This window comes from Muscardinus avellanarius (assembly GCF_963383645.1).
Source record: "Muscardinus avellanarius genome assembly, chromosome: 8".
Classification (NCBI taxonomy): Eukaryota; Metazoa; Chordata; class Mammalia; order Rodentia; family Gliridae; genus Muscardinus; species Muscardinus avellanarius.
Genome location: NC_137794.1, coordinates 40228203 through 40250603, shown reverse-complemented (window position 1 = coordinate 40250603; position 22401 = coordinate 40228203). Strand labels below are relative to the sequence as shown.

The 22401-nt window shown below is 45.3% G+C and overlaps 1 protein-coding gene across 1 annotated transcript in view; it reads right to left on the bottom strand.

Moving 5' to 3' along the window:
• Positions 1 to 745: 745 nt before the first annotated feature.
• NT5E (5'-nucleotidase ecto) overlaps positions 746 to 22401 on the bottom strand; it is a gene marked incomplete at both ends in the record, with an annotated part of 65974 nt that continues 44318 nt past the window's right edge. Inside the window, 6 exons of the mRNA XM_080700608.1 lie at positions 746 to 909; positions 2293 to 2493; positions 7591 to 7740; positions 8549 to 8654; positions 10489 to 10643; positions 12996 to 13193. Coding sequence (XP_080556734.1) covers positions 746 to 909; positions 2293 to 2493; positions 7591 to 7740; positions 8549 to 8654; positions 10489 to 10643; positions 12996 to 13193 — 974 coding nt within the window. The remainder of the gene's footprint in view (positions 910 to 2292; positions 2494 to 7590; positions 7741 to 8548; positions 8655 to 10488; positions 10644 to 12995; positions 13194 to 22401) is intronic.

The window sequence follows — 22401 nt, the reverse complement described above, 5'->3', positions numbered from 1 at the left end:
CTCTGTCCTTTCCCATTATCTGCTTCACAGTTTGTTTGCTGACTCATCAAAGGCACATGGTGATAACAGAAGCGAATACCATCTTGTGTTTAGTCCATTGAACTTGTTGATACAACAGGAGCCCAAACGGGAAAGAAAATTGGAGACCAGAGATAGAGAAAAGTTACCCATGAGCTTGGGGCAGTGATAATTATGAAAAGAGACTACTAAGTTTCAGTCTGAATAACAACTTGTAGTTGAAAGAGTATTGAACTTGAAGTCAAAAGACCTAGGACTGTCGCTTTTAGCCCTGTGGCCGTGAAGAAGTCAACCCCTTCTGAATTTCTATTTCCTCCTCAGTCAAATGAGGAAAACAACCCCTGAATTATCCACCAAAGAAAGTTGTGGGCATTAAAGGAGACAGTGTGTTTAAAACCCCCTTGTAAACAATAAGAGTTCTATGTAAACAAGTTGTTTGATTGACTAGAAATTGATGAATAGGAGAAAAATTATTTCTATGTTTTAACATTTTGTTAAAATTTGGATATATTAACTAGGTGTGGTTAGCTTTCCCCTGACAGGGCCTTGTTTAATTTTCTGTTTGTTCACTACATCACTGGTCCTAAATAGTCATATCAGTCTCTTCCTTTCACAATACTCTAAGCTTTGGCTTCCGGGAGCCTCCGGGGATACTCTGCACCATCACAGAACCAGGTTTGAATCTCCCTTGGAAAGAAATGCAGTTAATGGCAAAGAAAAATTTGGACTATTGGTATAAAACAAGGATCACTGACAAAAATGAGAAAAATAGTAAAGAAATGTTTCCATGACAATGACTTCCTGCAGAAAACTTGATCCGACCTTCAACTGATGGATATATTACTTTCATTTTTAAGATGTATTGAGAAACCACATTGATATCTTGGTCACCTGGAAAAAATACAGAAAAAGAAATCAATTAATGATGAAAGGGAGGAAATAATGTAATTCTGTTTTTTTTTCTTCTTCTTTTTTTTTTTTTTGGTGGTACTGGGGTTCCTGGAAACCCTTCTACATCTGGGTTACACTCCCAGACCTATTTTATTTTTTTATTTGGAAACAGGGTCTCTCAAACCAGCGAGACTGGCTTTGAACCTACGCGATCTTCCTGTTTCTGCCTCCCAAGCACTGGGATTACAAGTGTGCGCCACCACGCCCAGCTCTTTTTCTTTTGTTATTGAGGTGATACTGGGGGCTCAACCCAGGACATTTTACCTCCAAGATACACTCTCAACCCTTTGTAATTTTGTTTTGTGTGTGTGGTATTGGGGATGGAACCCAGGGGCATTTTACCTCCAAGCTACACCTCCACCTATTTTCTTTATTTTTAAACAGGGTCTCACTGAGTGGCAAAGGCCTCACTAGCTGAGGCTGGCTGCAAAAACTCGATCCTCCTGTCTTAGCCTCCCAAATGCTGGATTAAAGTGTGTGCCACCATGCCCAGCTCTGAATATTATTATATGTATCTGTGATAGACTTGTGCACTTACTTTTTTTGGATATATGCCCAGGAGTGGAAATGCATATGTTGAATTTAAGTAGATAGAACATACCATTTTCTTTTCCTTTTCTCTTTCTTTTCTTTTCTTTTTTTTTTTTTTTTTTTTTTTTTTTTTTTTTTGGTGGTACTGGGGATGGAACCCTCCTCCCTCCGGGCTACACTCCTAGATCTATTTTATATTTTATTTGGAAACAGGGTCTCTTAAACCAGCGCGGCTGGCTTTGAACCTGTGCGATCATTCTGTCTCCGCCTCCCAAGCGCAGGGATTACAAGCGTGCGCCACCACGCCCAGCAAAAAAAAAAAAAAAAAAAAAAATTTTTTTTTTTTTTTTTTTTTGTGGTACTGGGGTTCCTGGAAGCCCTTCTATCTCCTGGCTACACTCCCAGACCTAGTTTATATTTTTTATTTGGAAACAGGGTCTCTTAAGTCAGCGAGGCTGGCTCCAAACCAGTACGATTGATCCGATCCTCCTGTCTCCGCCTCCCAAGCACGGGGATTACAAGCGTGCCACGCCTGGCGCAAAAAAAAAAAAAAAATTAAAGCAACATTTCTTACTTAAAAGTGGTTTTTCCCTGGGGTTGGACAGATGTGTTTGTGTGTTGTGGGAGGAACATGATAATATTCCTCAATGCACTGCTTCTGTTTTCCAAGAAGCAAAGCAGGGGAGGGGAGAGTTTCCAACTTTTCCCTCCTGACACAAGTAGCTCCCCTTCTCAGTTCAGTTATGTTGTTCCTGAGTCCCTTTGGGGTAAAGAAGAGACATGAACGCTTACCAGAGTCATGTTTTAATAACTCTTCCTTTATCATCTGGAATCCATCTCCACCATTGGCCAGGTAGCTTGGGAGGGTCACTTTGTATATCTCATCCATTCTGAGAGGCTCATAACTCGGCACTCGACACTTGGTGCAAAGAACATCTAATTGGACCACTCTGTCCCCTGGTTTTCTGGAAAGATCATACACCACGTGGATGCCTAGAAAGGAAATGAGTCTCCATGTTTTTACTGGATCAAAAGGGATCTTCCTGTTATGTAAGAAAGAGGTTTGCCCAAGATCTGGAACAGGAACACTGGACTTGGTTCTCCTTTAGTTCACGCTTAAGTGAAATTTCATGAAGGGACTGGAGGTGACACTGCAGTTCCCCTGTCTTGGTCAGCTTCACTCTCGAGCCCCTCTTGATGAGAGAACCAATGGAAGGAAAATGGGCTCTGAGCTGAGTGTGGTGCCACACACTTGTAATCCCGGTACTTGGGAGACACAGGAGGATCACAGGTTCATGGCCAGCCTCAGCTACTTAGTGAGGCTATCTGCAACTTAGTGAGACCTTGTTTCAAATTAAAGAATAAAGAGCCAGGCGTGGTGGCACACGCTTGTAATCCTTGCATTCGGGACACTGAGACCAGAGGATCGCGGTTCGCGGACAGCCTCAGCTACTTAATGAGGTCCTCCGCAACTTAGTGAGACCCTGTTTCAAAATAAAGAATAAAAAAAATAGGGCTGGGGGTATAGCTCAGAGGTTGAATGTCACTGGGTTCCATCCTAGTGCTGCAAAAAAAAAAAAAAAAAAAGGCTCTGGATCAGAATGGTGAAGATGATTCTGCAGAAGGAAACCATAACTTTTTTTTCTTTAAAACCCTGAACTTGCCGGGCGTGGTGGTGGCGCACGCTTGTAATCCCTGCGTTTGGGAGGCAGAGACAGGAAGATCGCGCAGGTTCGAAGCCAGCCGCGCGTGCTGGCTTAGGAGACCCTGTTTCCAAATAAAAATTGTAAAAAATAGGTCTGGGAGTGTAGCCCGGAGGTAGAAGGGCTTCCAGGAACCCCAGTACCAGCAAAAATAAAATAAAATAAAAAAATAAAACCCTGAACTTTTCTAGGTCTCTAAAGAATGTCACTGGTATTTTAATGGGAATTGCATTGAACCTATAGATCAGTTTTGGCAGAATGGCCATTTTGATGATATTTATTCTGCCTAGAAAAATCAATCATGAACTTCATATGGAGAAAGAAAAGACCTAGAATAGCCAAAGCAATTCTCAACAATAAGAAACATGCAGGAGGCATTACAATCCCAGACTTCAAACTATACTATAGAGCAATAGTAGTAAAAACAGCATGGTACTGGCACAAAAACAGATATACTGACCAGTGGATTAGAATAGAAGATACAGAAACAAATCCACACATCTTTAGTCAATTAATCTTTGACAAAGGGGCCAAACACATATGCTGGAGAAAAGACAGCCTTTTCAACAAGTGGTGCTGGGAGAACTGGCTAACCATTTGTAAAAAGATGAATCTAAACCCCTATATCTCACCAAACACAGGAATCAACTCAAAATGGATCAAAGACTTAGAAATTAGACCTGAGACTGTGAAGTTAGTAGAGGAGAACATAGGTTCAACACTACAACATATTGGCACAGGCAGTAACTTTCTCAACAAAACCCCCAAAGCTCAGGAAATTAAAGCAAGAATAAACAAGTGGGATAACATCAAACTAAAAAGTTTTTTTCTCATCAAAGGAAACTATCAATAACCTAAAGAGGAAGCCTACAGAATGGGAAAGGATTTTTACCAGCCACCATTCTGATAGGGTGCTAATATCCAGAATATACAAAGAGCTCAAAAGACTCTACACTAGCAAAACAACCCAATCAAGAAATGGGCAACTGAACTAAATAGACACTTCACAAAAGAAGAGATACAAAGGGCCAATAGATACATGAAAAGATGTTCTTCATCACTGGCCATCAGGGAGATGCAAATCAAAACTACACTGAGATTCCATCTAACCCCAGTCAGAGTGGCAAGCATAAAGAAATCAAACAACAACAAATACTGGCGAGGATGTGGGGAAAGAGGAACTCTTTTACACTGTTGGTGGAATGCAAACTAGTTCAGCCACTATGGAGATCTGTGTGGAGATTCCTAAGAAAGGTGGGAATAGATCCACCATATGATCCAGCTATACCACTCCTGGGTATCTTTCCAAAGGGGTTGAATTCAGAGAAATACAGCAACATATGCATACCCATGTTCATAGCAGCACAATTTGTAATAGCCAAAATATGGAACCAACCCAGATCTCCATCAACAGATGAATGGATAGCAAAACTCTGGGAAATACACACAATGGAATTCTATTCAGCCATAAAAAAGAACAAAATTATATCATTTGCAAGAAGATGGAAAGCCCTGGAGAACATTATGTTAAGCGAAATCAGCCAAGCACAGAAGGAGAAGGTACATATGTTTCCTCTAATATGCCCAAACTAGGAAACACAGAGGATACCAGTGGGACTCCAGATAATGGAGGGGAAATACCAGCAAAGTTTGAATGGAAAGATAGGAGAGGAGGAAGGCTGATCTTGATTAATGAGGGTCTACATCTGAACATGTGTAAAATTATGAATACGACATGTTTAACCTAGACAACCATTGGTGGGAGGGGGGAAGGGAAAACGGGGGCGGGGGGGAGAGGGCACCAAATATAGTTTAAATGTATACTATTTATGTTCAATAAAAAAATTGTTAAAAAAATAACAATGTCTACAAAAATGTCTTCTGAAATTAGGATTTAGGAATCTATATAACCTAGAAATGGTAAGAAAAAATTGACGTCAGATCACAACTGAGACTTTTAATCCATGAACAATGCATATAATTCCATTTATTACAATCTTCTAGATGGGCACAGTGGCTCATGCCTATACTCCCAGTACTTAGAAGGCTGATATAGAAGAATCACAGATTCAAGGCCAGTGCATGGCAATTTAGGGGGACTATGTTTCAAAATAAAAATTAAGGTTGGCGGTATATCTTAAGAGGTAGGGCCCACCTGGGTTCAGTCCCTAGTCCCACAAAAAACTTCTATAATTTCTATCATTAATATTTTGTCATTTTCAAAATAAAGATCTTATATCCAATTTTTTTAACCAATTCTTAAGCATTTTGGTTATTTATTAACTTATGGGGATTCAACCCAGGGCCATTCTACATCTGAGATACATCCCCCAGCCCTGTTTTATTTTTAATTCTGAAATAAGCCTTGCTAAATTGCTGAGAGACTCCCTAGTTTGCTGAGGCTGACTTCAAACCTGGGATTCTACTATTTCAGCTTCCTAAGTACTGAGATTATAGGTGTGAAACACTGCTCTTGGCTTTTCTTTTGTTTGTAATGATGTCATTTTTATATTAAATTTTACATTCTTTATTGACTGTATCCTTCTACTTTGCAAAATTTGCTTATTAATTCTTGCCATGGTGAAAGATTCTTTAGGATTATCTATGCAAAAACCATGTCATATGTCATTAAAGAAAGTTTTTTCTTTCCTAAAAAAAATAAAAAATAAAAAATAAAACAAAAATAAAACCCTGAACTTAGCCAGGCGTGGTGGCTCACGCTTGTAATCCCAGCATTCGGGAGGCTAAGGCCTGAGGATCATGGTTCACTGACAGCCTCAGCTAGTTAGTGAGGCCCTCTGCAACTCAGTGAGACCCTGTTTCAAAATAAAGAATGAAAAATAGGGCAAGGGGTGAAGCTCAGAGGTCAAATGCCCCTGGGTTCCATCCCCAGACCTGCAAAAAATAAAAAAAAAAAACCTGAACTTACTGGTTCAGTAACTTGGTTCATAGGCTTAGGAAAACAAGAAATAGACAAGAAGCGCAAAATATTCATAACAATTTCAAAGACTAGTAGTGCACACTTGTAAATCCCAGCATTTGGGAAACTGAGACAGGAGGATCGCGGTTCAGGGACAGCCTCAGCTAGTTAGTGAGGCCCTCTGTAACTTAGACCCTGTTTCAAAATAAAGAATAAAAAATAGGCTGAGGGGTGTAGCTCAGAGGTAGAATGCCCTTGGGTTCCATTTCAAGTACTGCAAAATATAAATAAATAAGTAAATAAATAAATGAATGTAGTAGCATGAGACTGGGCCTTTCATGAAGCACAGAGCAGAGCTACTTGGCACTTTGCCAGAGCCCAAAACTGCTGTTGGCTCAGCTTCCTCCAAGGGGAGTGTTGGGTGCCCGGGTCACCCCACAGGCCCCATGCCAGTTACTCAGTCTCAATAGCAGCATGTTCTGTAGGGAGGACCCCTGCAAATCGGTCACACCCGTCGAGTGGAGCCATGATCTAAACTTAAAAAAAGTGAGTCCAGAATATGGTTTTGAAATAAAGATGATTAGTTTAAGGATTATTTCACGGTGCTGTGGAATTAATTATTGAAAAAAAGCATTTCGAAAGCCTTTTGCAGCTGGACATGGTGGCGCACGGTTGTAATCCCAGCATCCAGGAGGCTGAGACTAGAGGATCACGGTTCAAGGACAGCCTCAGCTACTTAGTGAGGTCCTCCGCAACTTAGTGAGACCCGGTTTCAAAATAAAGAATAAAAAATAGGGTAGGGGGTGTGGCTCGGAGGTCAAAAGCCCCTGGGTTCTATCCCCAGAACCACAAAAAAAAAAAAAAAAAAAGAAAAAGCCTTTAGCAATTTAGGAAGCATTTATTTCTGTTCAGTCTTCAATGCAGTCCAAGAAATAAGCAGGACAGGTTTTCCCACTTCATTTAGGGAAGTTGAAGACTTGCCCAGGCCACAGAGGATTAGAATCAGCTGTTCAGTGTCTGTGCGGCAGGCTGCCCCTCCCAGAAATCATCCTTATTAACACTTAGTGGACACTGCATTCCCTGGAGCACTGGCACGGTTCCAAGCAATTAATGAATAGAAGAAAGGATTTTTTTTTTCTGAACACAATATTGAATGCTTGAGCAACTAAGACTGTCATAGAAAGACCTCAAGGCAGCTGACCTGCTTAGTGTTTAGAGGGCCAGCTCCTGTTGAACGCCTGGCTAATGTCCTGGCTAATCAGATTTGGCAAATACTGATCATTGCCAGGGGTCTGGGGCTTTACCTCGACCTAACCTCAGTGGCTCTGAGAGTCCACAGCCACCGAAAGATGATGTCGAGGTGTTGGGTGGGGAAAAGCCCAGATAAGCCTGTACTGGTGAGCTAACCCAGGCAGCAGGAAATCCCACCACACTCTGGACAGCGGGGCTGCAGCCTGGGTGACTTACCGCCCACCTGCAGGAACTCTCCGGTGGACTGGCCGTAGCGGTACACACTGTGCTCAAAAGCCTTCTTCAGGGTGGAGCCTTTTAATTGGACCAGGTCAAACGTGCCTCCAAAGGGCAACACAGCAGCCAGGTTCTCCCAGGTAATTGTGCCTGAGGGTAGTCACAGATGAGGCAAGAAGGAAAACAGATTGAGGAAGGGTTTGCCCTGTGACCCGTCTCCCTCTGGGCCAGCTTAGTGGCAGGGCGTATCTAGATGCACCTGTCTAAGGGCCCCCGAATTTAGGACTGAGGCCTTGGCCCCACCCTTCACACTGGGCAGAGAGATCAGTAATGGCTGCGGCTCAGCCTCGAATCCTGGCTGGAGACAGGGTGTCAGGTTAATTACTGCTCAGTCCCTCCAGACAGGCAGTGCATCCTGCCATCTGTCCCTGTTGTCTCACAATGAAATGAGCTTGGAGCCTTCTACTGATACCGACTGAGCTTAGTATATCAGAGAGGGCTACAAGGGTGTCTTGGATCTATTTGTCTAGTTGATTAGTTTCACTGTATGAAATAATCTTGGGTATCTGTAAATATACTAAAATAACAATCCAGGGGTATGTCTTTCCCAGCACAGAAGACTGGTGGTTTTGTTTTTCTCTTTTCAGACGCCAAGGTGGAGGCCACAGATAGTTTGCATAAGCCAGCAACAATTAGTACTTAGCTCTGCAAGTCAGAACTTTAGACCAAGCTTGGGTTCTGCTAACCCTGGCTGCTGCACCTGTGTGTGACTACATGAGAGAGTGCGTGCGCATATCCCGCACCAGGCATTGAGTAGCAATCAACACTCAGAGGACTGACACTTTGTTACATGGCTGGCAGCAGAGGGGAGCAGCGGGCAAGATCAGGGCAGGAGCCTCAGTGGAAAAGCAGGTCGGAGGAAACGTGAGTTGCTGAGAGTCTGGGCCTAGGAACATACCATTGTTCTGCTCATCAATGGGCGATCGGATGCCCCCTCCATTTAAAATGCACATGGACACATGGTTCCAGAACATCTCATCTGGGTGTCTGATATTGTTGTTAATCTGCAACCGGAGTGCAAACTTACATTATTTATTCTAGGCCTTCTTACTTAGGATCAATTCCAGGGGTCTCATTAGTTTACTGAGGAAATCAAACTCTTTTTACCTGCTCCTATGTTCCCAGAGATCTCCCAGCTGTGATTAGTCAAAACTAGTTTTATGCTCTGTTATTCATAAAACAATTATTAGACTATTTATATTCTACTAGTCTGTTTCTCCTCTATTAGTGAAATATCTCTATTGGTGAAAGCCTGTAATCCCAGTATTTGGGAGGTTGAGATAAGAGGATTGCAGGTTTGAGGCCAGCCTCAGCAATGTGGGGAGATTCTCAGCAATGCAGTGAGATCCTGTTTCAAAACAGAAAAATAAAAAGGGCTGGAATGCTGGGTGTGGTGGCGCACGCTTGTAATCCCAGCATCTGGGAGGCTGAGATGGGAGGATCGCGGTTCACGGACAGCCTCAGCTATTTAGTGAGGCCTTTTGCAACTCAGTGAGACCCTGTTTCAAAATAAAAGAATAAAAAATAGGGCTGGGGGTGTAGCTCAAAGGTAGAATACCCCTGGGTTCCATCCCTAGTACCACACACACACACACACACACACACACACACACGCATACAAAGTCAGAAATAAGACTGTTCTGTGTCAGACTCCTAGAGACAGGGAGCTGTGAGCCCCTCTCCTCACAGCTGGACAGCCTCAGCAAAATGGCCTCTCGAGGTGCAGCCCTGGTGTCGCCTGGGCTCCAGGGTGCCGTGGCCGGCAGCACTGCTCCTCACAGCCTCCAGGGCTGCAGGGCCCCTGAGCCTGCTGAGCTCGATGCCAGTCAGAACCCAGGCTCCAAGATTGTGTCCCCAGCCACGTCCCTCGCTGGCAGTTTTGGAGACACAGAAGCAGCCTCCGGAAATGGGAGAATCAGGTTCATTCTTACTTTTCTTTTATACAGTATATATTTATTTATAAGAAATAAAATGAATACATTCTAATTTTAAAAAATAGGGCAGAAAGTAAAAGTTATATTTTCCCCAGCCTCTTTAGCTGGCTGTAAGCATAGCTAGCAGCCTGGGGGGGGCTTCTTAGTACATCTTTCCCTAAACGTCCCCATGCTGGCTTCTCTAGCCACTCCTCCCACTAGCAGATGCCGAGAAGCCAGGGTCTCCTCTTGAAAAGCATCAGTGTTGAACCAGGATCTCATCTTGGAAAGCATCAAAGCCGTCACTTACTTGGCAAAACTTTATTGAGTATGGTGTATCCCCGGCAACAGGCACTGACAAAGGAACCGCAGCCCGGAGTGCAGGCTGCGAGCGCCGTGGGAGGGGCGCGCCTGACCCGGAGACCTTGGCTCAGCACGGCTAGTCTACCCTCAGACACTTCTCTTGGTCACTCTTGCTCCAGGAGTCTTATTATACTGGCTATGTGTTGTCATTCTGTGCTTGGGAAAGAGGTTCCAGATACACAAGGCAGACATTCTCTAGAGGTGAGTGAACAGACTGGGGAAAACCAGTCTGGCCATACTTGTCCAGACAGATGTGTTTTATCTGTCTTCATGGTGTCTGAGTTTGGCTGTCTTTGGACCATCTTACAGAAGGAAAAGAACATCCAAAATTCAAACACCCAAGAAGGACACCTTAACCTTAACCCTTAAAAAAAAGGTTTTAGTTCTTACTAAGCAATACAGTGACAGTCATCTGATATAGTTGGCGGGTACTTGCCAAGATACTCAGTGTGAATCAGCCAAGCCTTTGTAAAACTGTGCAGTTCTGCAGTGATTAGTTGGGCCCTCATGGCATCTCACTTCCTCCCTCCCTAGACACGGCCCCCCGCGCCTGCACACTCACCATAGCATCGCAGATCAGGTTGCCCATGTTGCATTCTTTAAAGCGGCATGACTGAGTGGAGCCATCCAGATAGACAATCGTTTTTCCCAATTCCTGGGTAGAATAATTATCTAATTTTACCCTCCATTTGTTAATGTCTGCTTTTATGCTTGCATCTAGAAAGAGAGAGAGAGAGAGAGAGAGAGAGAGAGAGAGAGAGAGAGAGAGAGAGAGAAAGCCTGTAGTTAAAATAAGCTCTGGAGAAGGAATCAAACATCATCCAGCTGACCTGCTGTGAGCACAATGCTTTACCATATTTGTGTACACTTTGGTTTCCATGATATTCCTAAGGGGAACATCTATTTTGTTTCCTGGAATAGAACGGCTTTTTCTTTTCTTTTCTTTTCCTTTTGTGTGTGTGTGTGTGTGTGTGTGTGTGTGTGTGTGTGTGTGTGTGTGATACTAGGGATGGAACCCAAGGGCATTCTACCTCTGAACTACACCTCCAGCCTTATTTTTTATTCTTTTATTTACTTATTTTTTTTAATTGGTTCACTATAGTTTCACATCTTACTCTTTTATTTTTGAAACAGGGTCTCACTAAGTCGCTGAGCCTGGCCGCAAACCTGCGATCCTCTGTCTCAGTGTCTCAAGAACTGGGATTATATACATTGGTTGGCGTGTGTGTGTGTGTGTGGTACTGGGGATGGAACCCAGGGGCATTCTACCTCCAAGCTATACCCGCAGCCCTATTTTTAACTTTTTTTTTTTTTGGTGGTCCTGGGGATGGAACCCTTCTACCTCCGGGCTACACTCCCAGACCTATTATACATATATATATATATACACATACACATATATACACATACACACATATATATATATATATATATATATATATATATATATATTTTTTTTTTTTTTTTTTTTTTTTGCGGGTCTGGGGATGGAACCCAGGGGCATTTGACCTCCAGGCTACACCCCCTGCCCTATTTCCGGGTCTCACTGAGTTGCAGAGGGCCTCACTAAGTTAGCTGAGGCTGTCCACGAACTGCAATCCTCCAGGTCTCAGCCTCCCAAATGCTGGGATTACAAGCGTGCGCCACCATGCCCGGCCCTATTTTATATTTTAATTTGGAAACAGGGTCTCTTAAATCAGCGAGAGGCTTCGAACCTGTGTGATCCTCCTGTCTCGGACTCCCAAGCACGGGGATTACAAGCATGCACCAGTGCGCCACCACGCCCGGCTTTAACTCTTTATTTTGAAACAGGGTCTCACTGAGTTGCAAAGGGCCTCACTAAGTAGCTGAGGCTGTCCAAAAATCATGATCTCCTGTGTCAGTCTCCCAAATGCTGAGATTATAAGGTTGCGCCAACACGCCCGGCTTCCCAGTCCTATTTTCTTATTTATTTATTTTTAATTGGAAGCAGGGTCTTACTAAGTTTCTGAGAGCCTTGCTAAATTGCTGAGGTTAGCTTCAAGCCTGCAATCCTCCTGCCTTAGCCTCTCAAGTGCTGGGATTACATGAGAGGCCTGGAATGGTTCTTTATGCAAGGACATGCTGAAAATCTTAACATCAACTTGCCATATCTGGGTGTGTGCCTGTTGGCCTACCTGGGATAGCACTGGTGGCAGGGACAGGGGCACTGAAAGGCCCAGGGCAGCTACAAAGGGCCTGCTGAGGGATGTGTGTCCCTGGCCCCTTCCCCTCTCACCACTGAGAGGACCACAGGTTCTACCATGTACTGTGGCACCTCCCCACCCAACCATCCTCAGCTGATCATGGTGAGCAGAAGAGGGCCAGGGAGAGAAAAGCATGAAAAGTGTGTTGTTCATATAAACTCTATAAAAATGAATAATGCAAAAATGCATTTTAACTCTGAGTCCAGACAGAAGTAAGAAAGGCACTGCTTTATCTCATGAATGAAAAGACAGCCCCATGGTGACTGGGCCCCTTGCCATGGCACACTGCCTGGAGGGTGAGGGGCTAGGATCGAGTCCTGCTCTGCACAGTTTTAGCCTCTTGGCTGTAGAATCAGCTCTCCTCTGCACATGAATGAACAGTAGTTTTTTTTTTGTTGTTGTTGTTTGTTTTTGTTTTTTGTGGAACTGGGAGTTGAACCCAGGGACATTCTACCTCCAAGCTACACCCCCAGTTTTATTTTATATTTATTTTGAAACAGAGTTTCGCTAGGTGAATGAAAGTCTTGCTATTCGCTGAGACTCTCCTTGAACCTGCAATCCCCCTGTCTCAGCCTCCCCAGTACTAAGATCACAAGCTGGGCCACCAGTCTAGGCTCCAGATCAAGCTTTCAAAAGAAGAAGCCGTGGTGCGCAGAGTCCAGTGTTGAGAGGACCTGGAGGAGCCAACGGGGACTTTGGCATTTGGGAGTTTCAAATTTCCTATCTATGAAGAGCGTAGACTTGAGAGAAGCTGAATTCTCCTGAAAACAAAGGACTGCGGGAAGGAGACGATCTAGCCCCCTGATTTTTGGATGAATGGTACATCTCCACAAACTGCACATACCTTCAGGAATGCTGCTGTTGAGAAGAATGGGGTTTCCATGCGAGGTGACGACGTTTCCTTTATCATCAAACTCAACCTTCAGATAGCCTAGGTATTTGCCAAAAGCATAGGCCTGGACCACAGGAACCTTCCGCCCATCATCGGAGGTGACTATGAATGGGTACTTCCCCGCAGGCACCTCTGTGGAAGGTGGATTGCCTGAAATGAAAGCGCCAAAGCCGGTCACATCAGCCCTTGTGCACCGCTGGCTGCTGGCCCGCAGGCCATGGCCGATGACAGTGAGTTTTAAATTGATGATTCACCAGCTGCCGCTCGACATAGCTGGTCTTTCAGAGCCCTGCCTGGGCATTTGCCACTGTTTCCGAATGCCCTGTTGGCACATCAATCCTTCCATTCTCAATTCAGCAGGCATTTGCTAAGCTCCTCCTCAGTTTAGGGCATTGTGCCCAGAGCTGTGGGAGCACAAAACAATGGAACACTGCTAAGATTATCCCTCCTCCCTCCTGCCTGGCTCCATCACCTGGCTGGGTGGATCAGCCGAGCCGCTTCACTTCACTGCACTTCAATTTCTTTGCCTAAAAGGGGAAGAGTAACACTTCCTACTCCAAGAACTGTTGCGAGCTGTTCCTAGCATGGTGTTTGGAAGGAGGAGTAGGTGTGCGATCAAAATCCTTTATAAAGTGACAGCAATATCTAGAAACCCTGCACACGTGCTTACGAGCTTAGAATCATGAATGGGTGAGGAGCAGAAATGACAAGAGCTAAGTTTGCTGCTAAGTGCTCAGGTGGCCTTCGGAAGGGCCATGTTCACCCTGACCCCCACACCACCCTCCCGAGCCTGCCCGAGCCCAGTCAGGCTCTGCAGGCCTCTCTCTCAAAGGGGCCCCCGGGAGGGCTTGGGAATTGTTCACCAGCAGAGGCCTCTGCACGTGTCTACAGGCGGGCAGGACTGTGGCCACAGAGGGAGCACGGTGCCCGGCGTCTCTTCACTTGGCACATGCAAGTTCTTCACCCTCTTCCTGCTAGTTCATGCATTGCCTCCACAATGAGTCTGGGCTGCTTAGAATCAGAGTCTGTAAACCAGCTACCCTCGAACCCACTATGGTTTCTGCCACTTTCCTCACCATACCCACAATAGTCCTGCCTGTTGGGTGTCTGCAGAGGGTCCCAGGAACTGCGCGGCACATTCCGGTTAAACACATGCACCAGTTATGAGAGCCGGCCATGAGTCAAGCCATATCTTATTCAGTCCTCCAACCTTCCCACGAAGCAGGTGCTATTATTAACCACAGACGAGAAGTCAGGGTGTGATAAGCAAAGTGTCCAGGCCACAGAAGCTGCTGTGTGATGGGGAGAAATTTGGAAACCAGAGCTCTCAGACACTGGATCTTGAGTTCTCTCCACTACCCAATGCACGCCATCTGTTATTCTCAAAAAGGTTGCCAGCTGGTGACCAAAGGCCACTTACAAAATCAAACGCCAATCTAGCTTTGCGCCTTTGTGTACTAAGCTCTCAGGGGCTTCTCCCTTCATCAGGTCAAGCTGGGGTGCCGTGTTATGAAGAGCCCAGTCCTGCCATGCCCCCATGCCAAGAGCGGCCCCCTCCCAGCACAATAATCACAGGCAGCGGTGGGGAAATTATAGCCCTTCACCAACAGGAAATAGCCAGTGCCAACTTGATAACCCATTTTATTGTCTCTTATAAGGGGAACAAAAGAAAATGAAAAGTCTTGTAACTTTCAGAAAAATAGCAGACATGGTACCCTGTGAGACCCTAGCTCCAGCTCTAGTATATGGCCTCAAGCGCCATAGGCAGGTGTTGGCTGTGACATTAGCAGACCATCTGTAATCCTTATTCTGTTTTATTCTGGTCCTCCTGTGTGCAAGGCTGGAGCCTGCCATAACCAGGTGGTTATGGCACTCAGCTTCCAGCTTAATTTAAGCAGGTTGCTTTCCCCAGGGTAGGTGTTTGGAAAGGCGCAGTTTCTCCAAACTTCCACAAGGTGGCGAAAACCCATCCAGAAAGAAAAAGTTCTAAATTGTAGAAATGAATCTGACAGTTTCCTGGAAACCCAAGACAATGGCAAGCTTGACTTTTTCCCCCCCTTTATTTTTATAACTTGTGTAGAAATACTTAAACAGAATGTAAATGTTAGGAATCTGGCAATCTGGTCAAATGCCTCATCAGCTTAGCATGCACTCATTTTACAAATAGGAGTTAACAAACCCGGCTCACATCTGGGACAACACTCCTCAGTTCTGAAAGGCTTTGATGTTCCTTTAATTAGAACAAAAGATGTGCCATCATTCCCATGAGGCCGAGGCAAAAACTGGTCTCCATTGGCTAATCTCTGCTCCCCCTTTTGGCAATTTCAGAAAACTCTGGCAGAGAAGGCAACTCAGGGTTCCGTGTTTTCCACACCATTCCATGTATTTCTGCCAAAGACTGTTTTATCCAAAACAGTCTCTGCACAGAGCCACACTTTAGTCCTTAGGAACTCATCATCTGGGTTGCAGAGTTGTCCAGCAGACTCTGTTCCACTTAGCTAGCCAAGAATTCCTCCAGGAACGGAGCCTGGAATGGCGGTGGGGATGTGAACTGCATCCTGAGTCGCAAAGCTGGCACTTCATAGCGCTGTGCTGACTGAGGGAGCCTGGAGGGGCTCCCCTAGAGCTAAGGCGCGACCCAAGTGCCGGTCTGCACAACTGCCCTCCCACAACCACTTGGTGACAGAGGGGAGTGGGCCTCTGATGGGGTTTTCAACTGGTTGAAATACAGTGTGTGTGTGTGTGTGTGTGTGTGTGTGTGTGTGTGTGTGTGACTGGAGATTGAACCCAGGGGCATTCTATCTCAGAGCTATACCCTCAGCCCTTTTTAGTTTTGATTTTTGAAACAGGGACTCTAAGTTTCTGAGAGCCTTGTTAAGTTACTGAAGCTGTCCTTGAACTTGAGATCTTTCTGTCTCAGTCTCCCAAGTACTGGGATTACAGGTTAGCATCACCATGACTGGCTGAATGAAAATATTTTAAGGCAGTCTACGCTACTTTAATGTAGTGATTTGGGAGGCTTTTTTTTTTTCCCCTCTTTCTTTCTCATTCTTTTCCTTTTTGTGATCCTGAGGATTAAACCCAGGAGCATTCAACCACTGAGCTACAAGCCCAGCCCTATTTATTTTTAATTTTGAAAGAGGGACTCCCTAAGTTACTGTGCACTGGTCTCTTGTTTCAGATACTACCAAGTGCTGGGATTAGAGGCGATCACCTGTCACCCCGTCCAGTTCCCTTTCCTCCTCCTCCCCTCCCCCCGTTCTTCTCTTCTGTGTGTGTGTGTGTGTGTGTGTGTGTGTGTGTGTGTGTGTTTGTGTGTGTGTGTGTGTGTGTGTGGTGGGAGTAGTGGGGATTGAATCCAGAAGCATTCTACCTCTGAGCTATACCATCAACCCTTTTTATTTTATAATTAGAAACAGGATCTTGCTAGGTTGCTAAGTCTCACTACAGTTGAGACTGAAATCCTCCTGTCTCAGCCTCTGATTACTGGGATCACGGGCATGTACCACTATGTCCAGCAACAGAAAAAATGTTTTTCTTACACTTACTGCCTGCTCTCCCCAACTTTCCCCAATCCGTTTACTCGTCTTTTTATTTTTAATTGGTGCATTGTTGTCATACATCCTAGTGGGGTACAAGATGGTGGAGGCATACACGCCCACATCAATCACTTAGCCCTTCCCCACTTCCCTCCCCTCCCTCCTCCTCACGTTTGTTTGGCTTAGTGACTCACGCTGAGGTGTTTATGAATGTACATAGTGTACATCAGGGAACTTCCTCTTCCCCCTCCGTCACCCCCAGTCAGGCCGCCTTATTTGTTCATCTATAGTATGTCCTTCTTCGTCTAGCATTCCTCCTATGACCCATTTTCTCCCTAGCTTCTGCATATTAGGGAGAACATCTGATTTTTTACTTTTTGTGACTGACTAATCTCACTTAGCATAATGTTCTCCGGGTCCATCATTTACTAATCTGAATATCAGTTTCTCTTGGTATTTATTTTTATTTATTTATTTGTGCTACTGGGGATTGAATCCAGAGGCATTCTACCTCCAAGCTATATCCCCAACCCTGTTTTGTTTTTACTATTTTTATTTTGAAAGAGAGTCCCACTGGGTTGATGAGAGTCTCACTCCTTGGTAAGGCTGTCCTCGAACCTGTGATCCTCCTGACTCAGCATCCCAAGTATAAGCATGCTCCACCACCCGGCTCTCTTGGGTTTTATTTTATTTTATTTGGTAGTATTAGAGATTGAACCCAGGGGCATTTTACCTCTGAGCTATACCTCAGCCCTATTTTTATTCTTTATTTTGAAGCAGGATGGAGGCTGTCCACAAACCTGTGATCCTCTTGTCTCAGCCTCACAAATACTGGGATTATAAGCATGTGCCACCATGCCTGGCTTTCCTGTTTTTGTTTTTGTTGTTGTTGCTGTTATATGTGTGTGTGTACTGGGGATTGAACCCAGGGGCATTCTACATTTAAGCTCCACCTCCAGCCCTATTTTTTTATTCTTTAGTCTCTTCTCCCTACCCAGTCTCGACCACATTTATCTTGTGACTGGGCTATGGACAGTCTCCTAGCTGCTGTCTCTGTCTCTTCTTTGCCTCTTTGTAACCCAGGGTCTCACTAAATTGCGGAAGGCTTCACAAGTGGCTGAGGCTGTCTCAGCCTCCCAAGTATAAGGATTACAAGCATCCACGTCGGGCTTTGGTATTTTAAATTCTAAAGAGAGTCTTTCGGAAATGCCTCCCCGCCCCCTCCTCCTGGGTTCAAAAGGTAATATGTTTATCTAAAAAGAAAATGCACACGTTTCCGGTAAGGCAGAGGATTCCTTGAATGTGATAAGGAGGTGTGGAAGTGCTTATGTGGCCAGATGCTCCTGGAACAGTGCAATCCCATGAGTCCCTGCCTTTTGTCCAGATAAGGTAGAATGGAAGAAATAAGACTCCAGGGCCCAAAGAAATGATCGCCTTTTGTGAACCAGAAAGCTTCAAAGAAGAAGCCTGCCATCCCAGCTGCCGCTGGCCGCCCCCTCCCTCTCTAGCGAGCCCTATAAGAAAACAGAGCTCTGAGGAGCTCTGGGGCTATTTTAGGCCATTTGGGGCAGCTTTTGAGCTCTAGTGCTCTCTTGAGATGGCCCGCGTTTGCCTTCAACGTGTATCCTTACTTTGCGTAAATTAAAACCTCTGCTTTATCCCTGCCTGGTGCGTGTTGAAATTCTCTTTGCCACAGAAGCCAAGAACCCACAGATGTTATCGTGCTGTTCATGACAGTCCCACTGCTCCGCCCGGCTCTCTGAGCCCCCGAAGGAGATGGAGACGAAGCTCTCTTCCACAAAGCGGGCTTTGAATAAGACCCGTTTTCCACTCTTTAGTGGAGCTCCAGGAGCGGAAGCCTTTAGATAACACCAGGGTTTTCACACATGTGAGCACCATTTTGAGAACTTCACAATCAGGCTCCCTATGAAATAACTGAATAAAAAACTTGGTAATTAACCTATTACTAATCACTGCTTCTAAGGGCCTTGAGCTTCTTTAACTGACCCGGGAGGGTTCGCTCTGCCCAGATACTGCTTTCATCTGTTTTCTTCTCTTGTCTCTTCTCCCTAGCCAGTCTCGGCCACACTTATCTTGTGACTGGGTTATGGACAGTCTCCTAACTGCTGTCTCGGTCTCTTCTTTAACTCTTTGTAAAACCCAGTCTTCACACAGCAGCCCAAGTGATCCTTTTAGTAATCCCAGCGCTTGGGAGGCTGAAACAGGAGGATCGCACAGGTTTGAAGCCAGCCTCAGCTACTTAGTGAGGCTCTCAGCAACTCAGTGAGACCCTGTTTCCAAATAAAGTATAAAATAGGTCTGGGAGTATAGCCCAGAGGTAGAAAAGCCCCTGCGTTCTACCTTCAGTACCACAAATAAATAAATAAAACATAAATATGATCCTGTACACCCCAGTCTAGATATTTCTTGCTGGCTTTGGGAAAACCACTAACATTTTTTTGTTATTGTTTTTATTTTGTGGTACTGAAGATTGAGCCTAGGGACATTCTACCTCTGAGCTACATGCCCAGCCCTATTTTATTTTTATTTTGAATCAGGGTCTTGCTAGGGTGATGGGAATCTCACTACTTGTGGAGGCTGTCCTCGAACCTGTGATCTTCCTGTCTCAGTCTCCCAAGTACTGGAACTACAGGTGTGCACCACCACACTTGGCTACCACTAACCTTTTTTACACACATAACTGTTACTAGGACGTAGGCTCTTCACTTTTGCCTACAAATGCCTTGGGTGCCTAAGAGCAGCAGGAGCAGCAGGGTTAAAGACTTGGCATCCCTGTCTCCATTTTGCATTTGTCTCTTGTCAAGGTGGATTACAGGAACAAGGTCTGATTGATAAACATCTTTTTTTTTTTTTTTTTTTGCGGGTCTGGGGATGGAACCCAGGGGCATTTGACCTCTGAGCTGCACCTCCTGCCCTATTTTTTATTCTTTATTTTGAAACCGGGTCTCACTGAGTTGTAGAGGGCCTCACTAAGTAGCTGAGGCTATCCGTGAACCGCAATCCTCTAAGTCTCAGCCTCCCGAATGCTGGGATTACAAGTGTTCGCCACCACGCACGGCTGATAAACATCTTCTGACAAGCTCCTCTCCCCCAAACAGCAGCTTTATTATCCAATCCTGAGATAATGGCGGCCCAAGCACTCCTGGCCCTCACGCCTGTTTTGGCAGCTGTGCAAGCCTCCTGCTAGGCAAACCCTCACTCTCGCTCCCATTTCTCTTTCTATAAACCCCAAAGTCATTAGCCTCTCGAAGAAAGGCAGTGCTGAGGATGCGGGTCCCCCTCCCAGTGTAGCTGCACCCATTAACCTTCCCTGCATGCTTTTCACCATTGCTTTTTCTCTTTGGTTTTGGGGTGTGTGGCCAGGTACCCAGGGCCAGACCTCTGATCTAGGACTCCAGTATCACAACCTGTCAGAAGTACAGGATGTGGCTTTTATATTTTTTTGTGGTACTGGAGTGGGGGCAGGAGCTTTTCTACCTTCGGGCTACACTCTCAGACCTATTTTATACTTTATTTGGAAACAGGCTGGTTTCGAACCTGAGTTGCAAAGGGCATCACTAAGTAGCTGAGGCTGTCCGCGAGCCGCGATCCTCCAGCCTCAGCCTCCCAAATGCTGGGATTGTAAGCATGTGCCATCTCGCCCGGCTTGGCCTTTCTTATTTCCCCAGTTTCATCTAGAACAGCTATCTTGCCCTTCAGCAATCTTGGCCTCTTCCTATTTCGGGACCACACCCACTGCCTAGAAGCCTTCTCCTAGGCAATGAGAACTTCTGGAGCCAGAGGCCTACCTGTGAATGAGTCATACCTTTTCCCTTCAATTTATCTATCATCAATAAAGTGGAAAAAATAATAATGCCTACCTTATATGTTTACTGAGAAGATTAAACAAGTTAATACAGCAAAACTGGTTTCAAAGTAACTGTTCAATAAAGATTAGCGATAGCACTCATGTAATCCCAGTACTTGGGAGGCTGAGACAGGAGGACCATGGGTTCCCGGCCAGCTTCAGCTACTAGTGAGGCCCTCTGCAACTCAGTGAGACTCTCTTCCAAGATAATTAAAAAATAGGGCTGGGGGTATAGCTCGCAGGTAAAATGTCCTGGGTTCAATCTGCAATACAAAATAATAATAATAATAATAATAATAATAATAATAAGTGGTCATCATTATTATTTTGTGTATGTGGTACTGAGGATTGAATGGAGGGGTGATCTGCCACTGAGTTACACCCCAGCCCTATTTTATTTTGTATTTTGAGACAGGGTTTTGCTACATTGCAGAGGCTAGTCTTGAACCTTCGATCCTCCTGTCTCAGCCTTCCAAATACTGGGAGGCCACAAGCATGGCCCTAATATCAGTTCCTCTGGGAAATGCTCAGTCAGGTCCGCCTGTGGTCTGTTCTCATCGCCTCTTGTACTTCTCCCATCACAGCATGCATTGTAATTACATACTATGATTTATTTATTTTCATAATCGTACATTTAAAAAATATTGATCAAAGCCGAGTGTAGTGGCGCACACTTGTAATCCCAGACTCGGGAGGCTGAGACAGGAGGATCGCGGCCATCACGCCTGGCTACAAGAACTCCTTTATGGTGAAGCACTGTGGTACATGCCTGTCATCCTAGAACTTGGGAAGCTGACACAGAAAGATCCAGGTTCAGCCAGCCTCAGTAATTTAGCAAGGCCCTCAGCAACTTAGCAAGATCCTGTTTAAAGAGAGAGAGAGAGAGAGAGAGAGAGAGAGAGAGAGAGAGAGAGAGAGAGAGAAAGGCTTGGAGGTATGCTCCTGGGTTCAATCCATAGCACCATTAAGAAAGAAAGAAAGAAAGAAAGAAAGAAAGAAAGAAAGAAAGAAAGAAAGAAAGAAAGAAAGAAAGGAAGGAGGTAAAGAGAAGAGAAGGAGGGAGAGAGAAGAGAAATCCTTGGTGGTAAGGCTAGCGTGGAGCAGGAAAACCAGTCTGCTGAGGCTGAAGCTGGAGGGGGCAGGGCCTGGCTTTAGGCTCCCGCCACATGAGAGTCACTGTGGATACTGCTGGCCCAGGCGGCCTGGACCTAGCACCTGGGCTCTCTCAGAGCCTGGGCTGCCTCCTCTGCTGCTGCTTGTCTAGAAGTGAGATAGGACACCCAGTTAGAGCCTTAGAAATATTGTCAGGAGTTTAGACCTAAGATGGAAAAGAGTAAGAGATGTTTCCCAATCCCTCCCTCTAGCTGCTAGAAGGAGCAAGCAGACACTTCAAAAAGATAAGGGAGCTGTTCCTTAGGCAACCCAGAGTCCTGATCCAGGAACTCCCCATGAAGTAAACAAGAGATAGCCAGTAAAAAGACTGGAGAGAGCTGGGGGATGACATGTAACTTAAGGGCCTTGCTAGGTATAATAAATTTCAAACTTACGCCTTTCCTCTCCAAAATGAGAGATGGAGGGTATAATAATCATGGGAGCCCTTTGTTCAAGGCTCAGTTCCATGAGTTTGTCAACTGAACCATTTACTGGTAAATAAATAAATAAACCTGTCTCTGATTTCAGCCTCTGGAAATCCTGTTTTGGGAATCAGGAGGAGACTGAGTCTCCAGCAACAGGAGCAGCCTGGGCCGTGAGGACGGCGCCTCCCTCCTCATCACAGCCCGCTAAGGAGGCTGCCAGAGGAGAGACGCACTGTCTCTTCAGCCAGCTCTGCACCAAACCATGACGCTCACACCATCCGGGACTTCGGGGGCTCTGGGGGGCTGTACGCCGGCAATGTCATGCCATACCGCACGAGCTTCAATTCGCTGCTTAATTTCCTGCCCTTTCAACA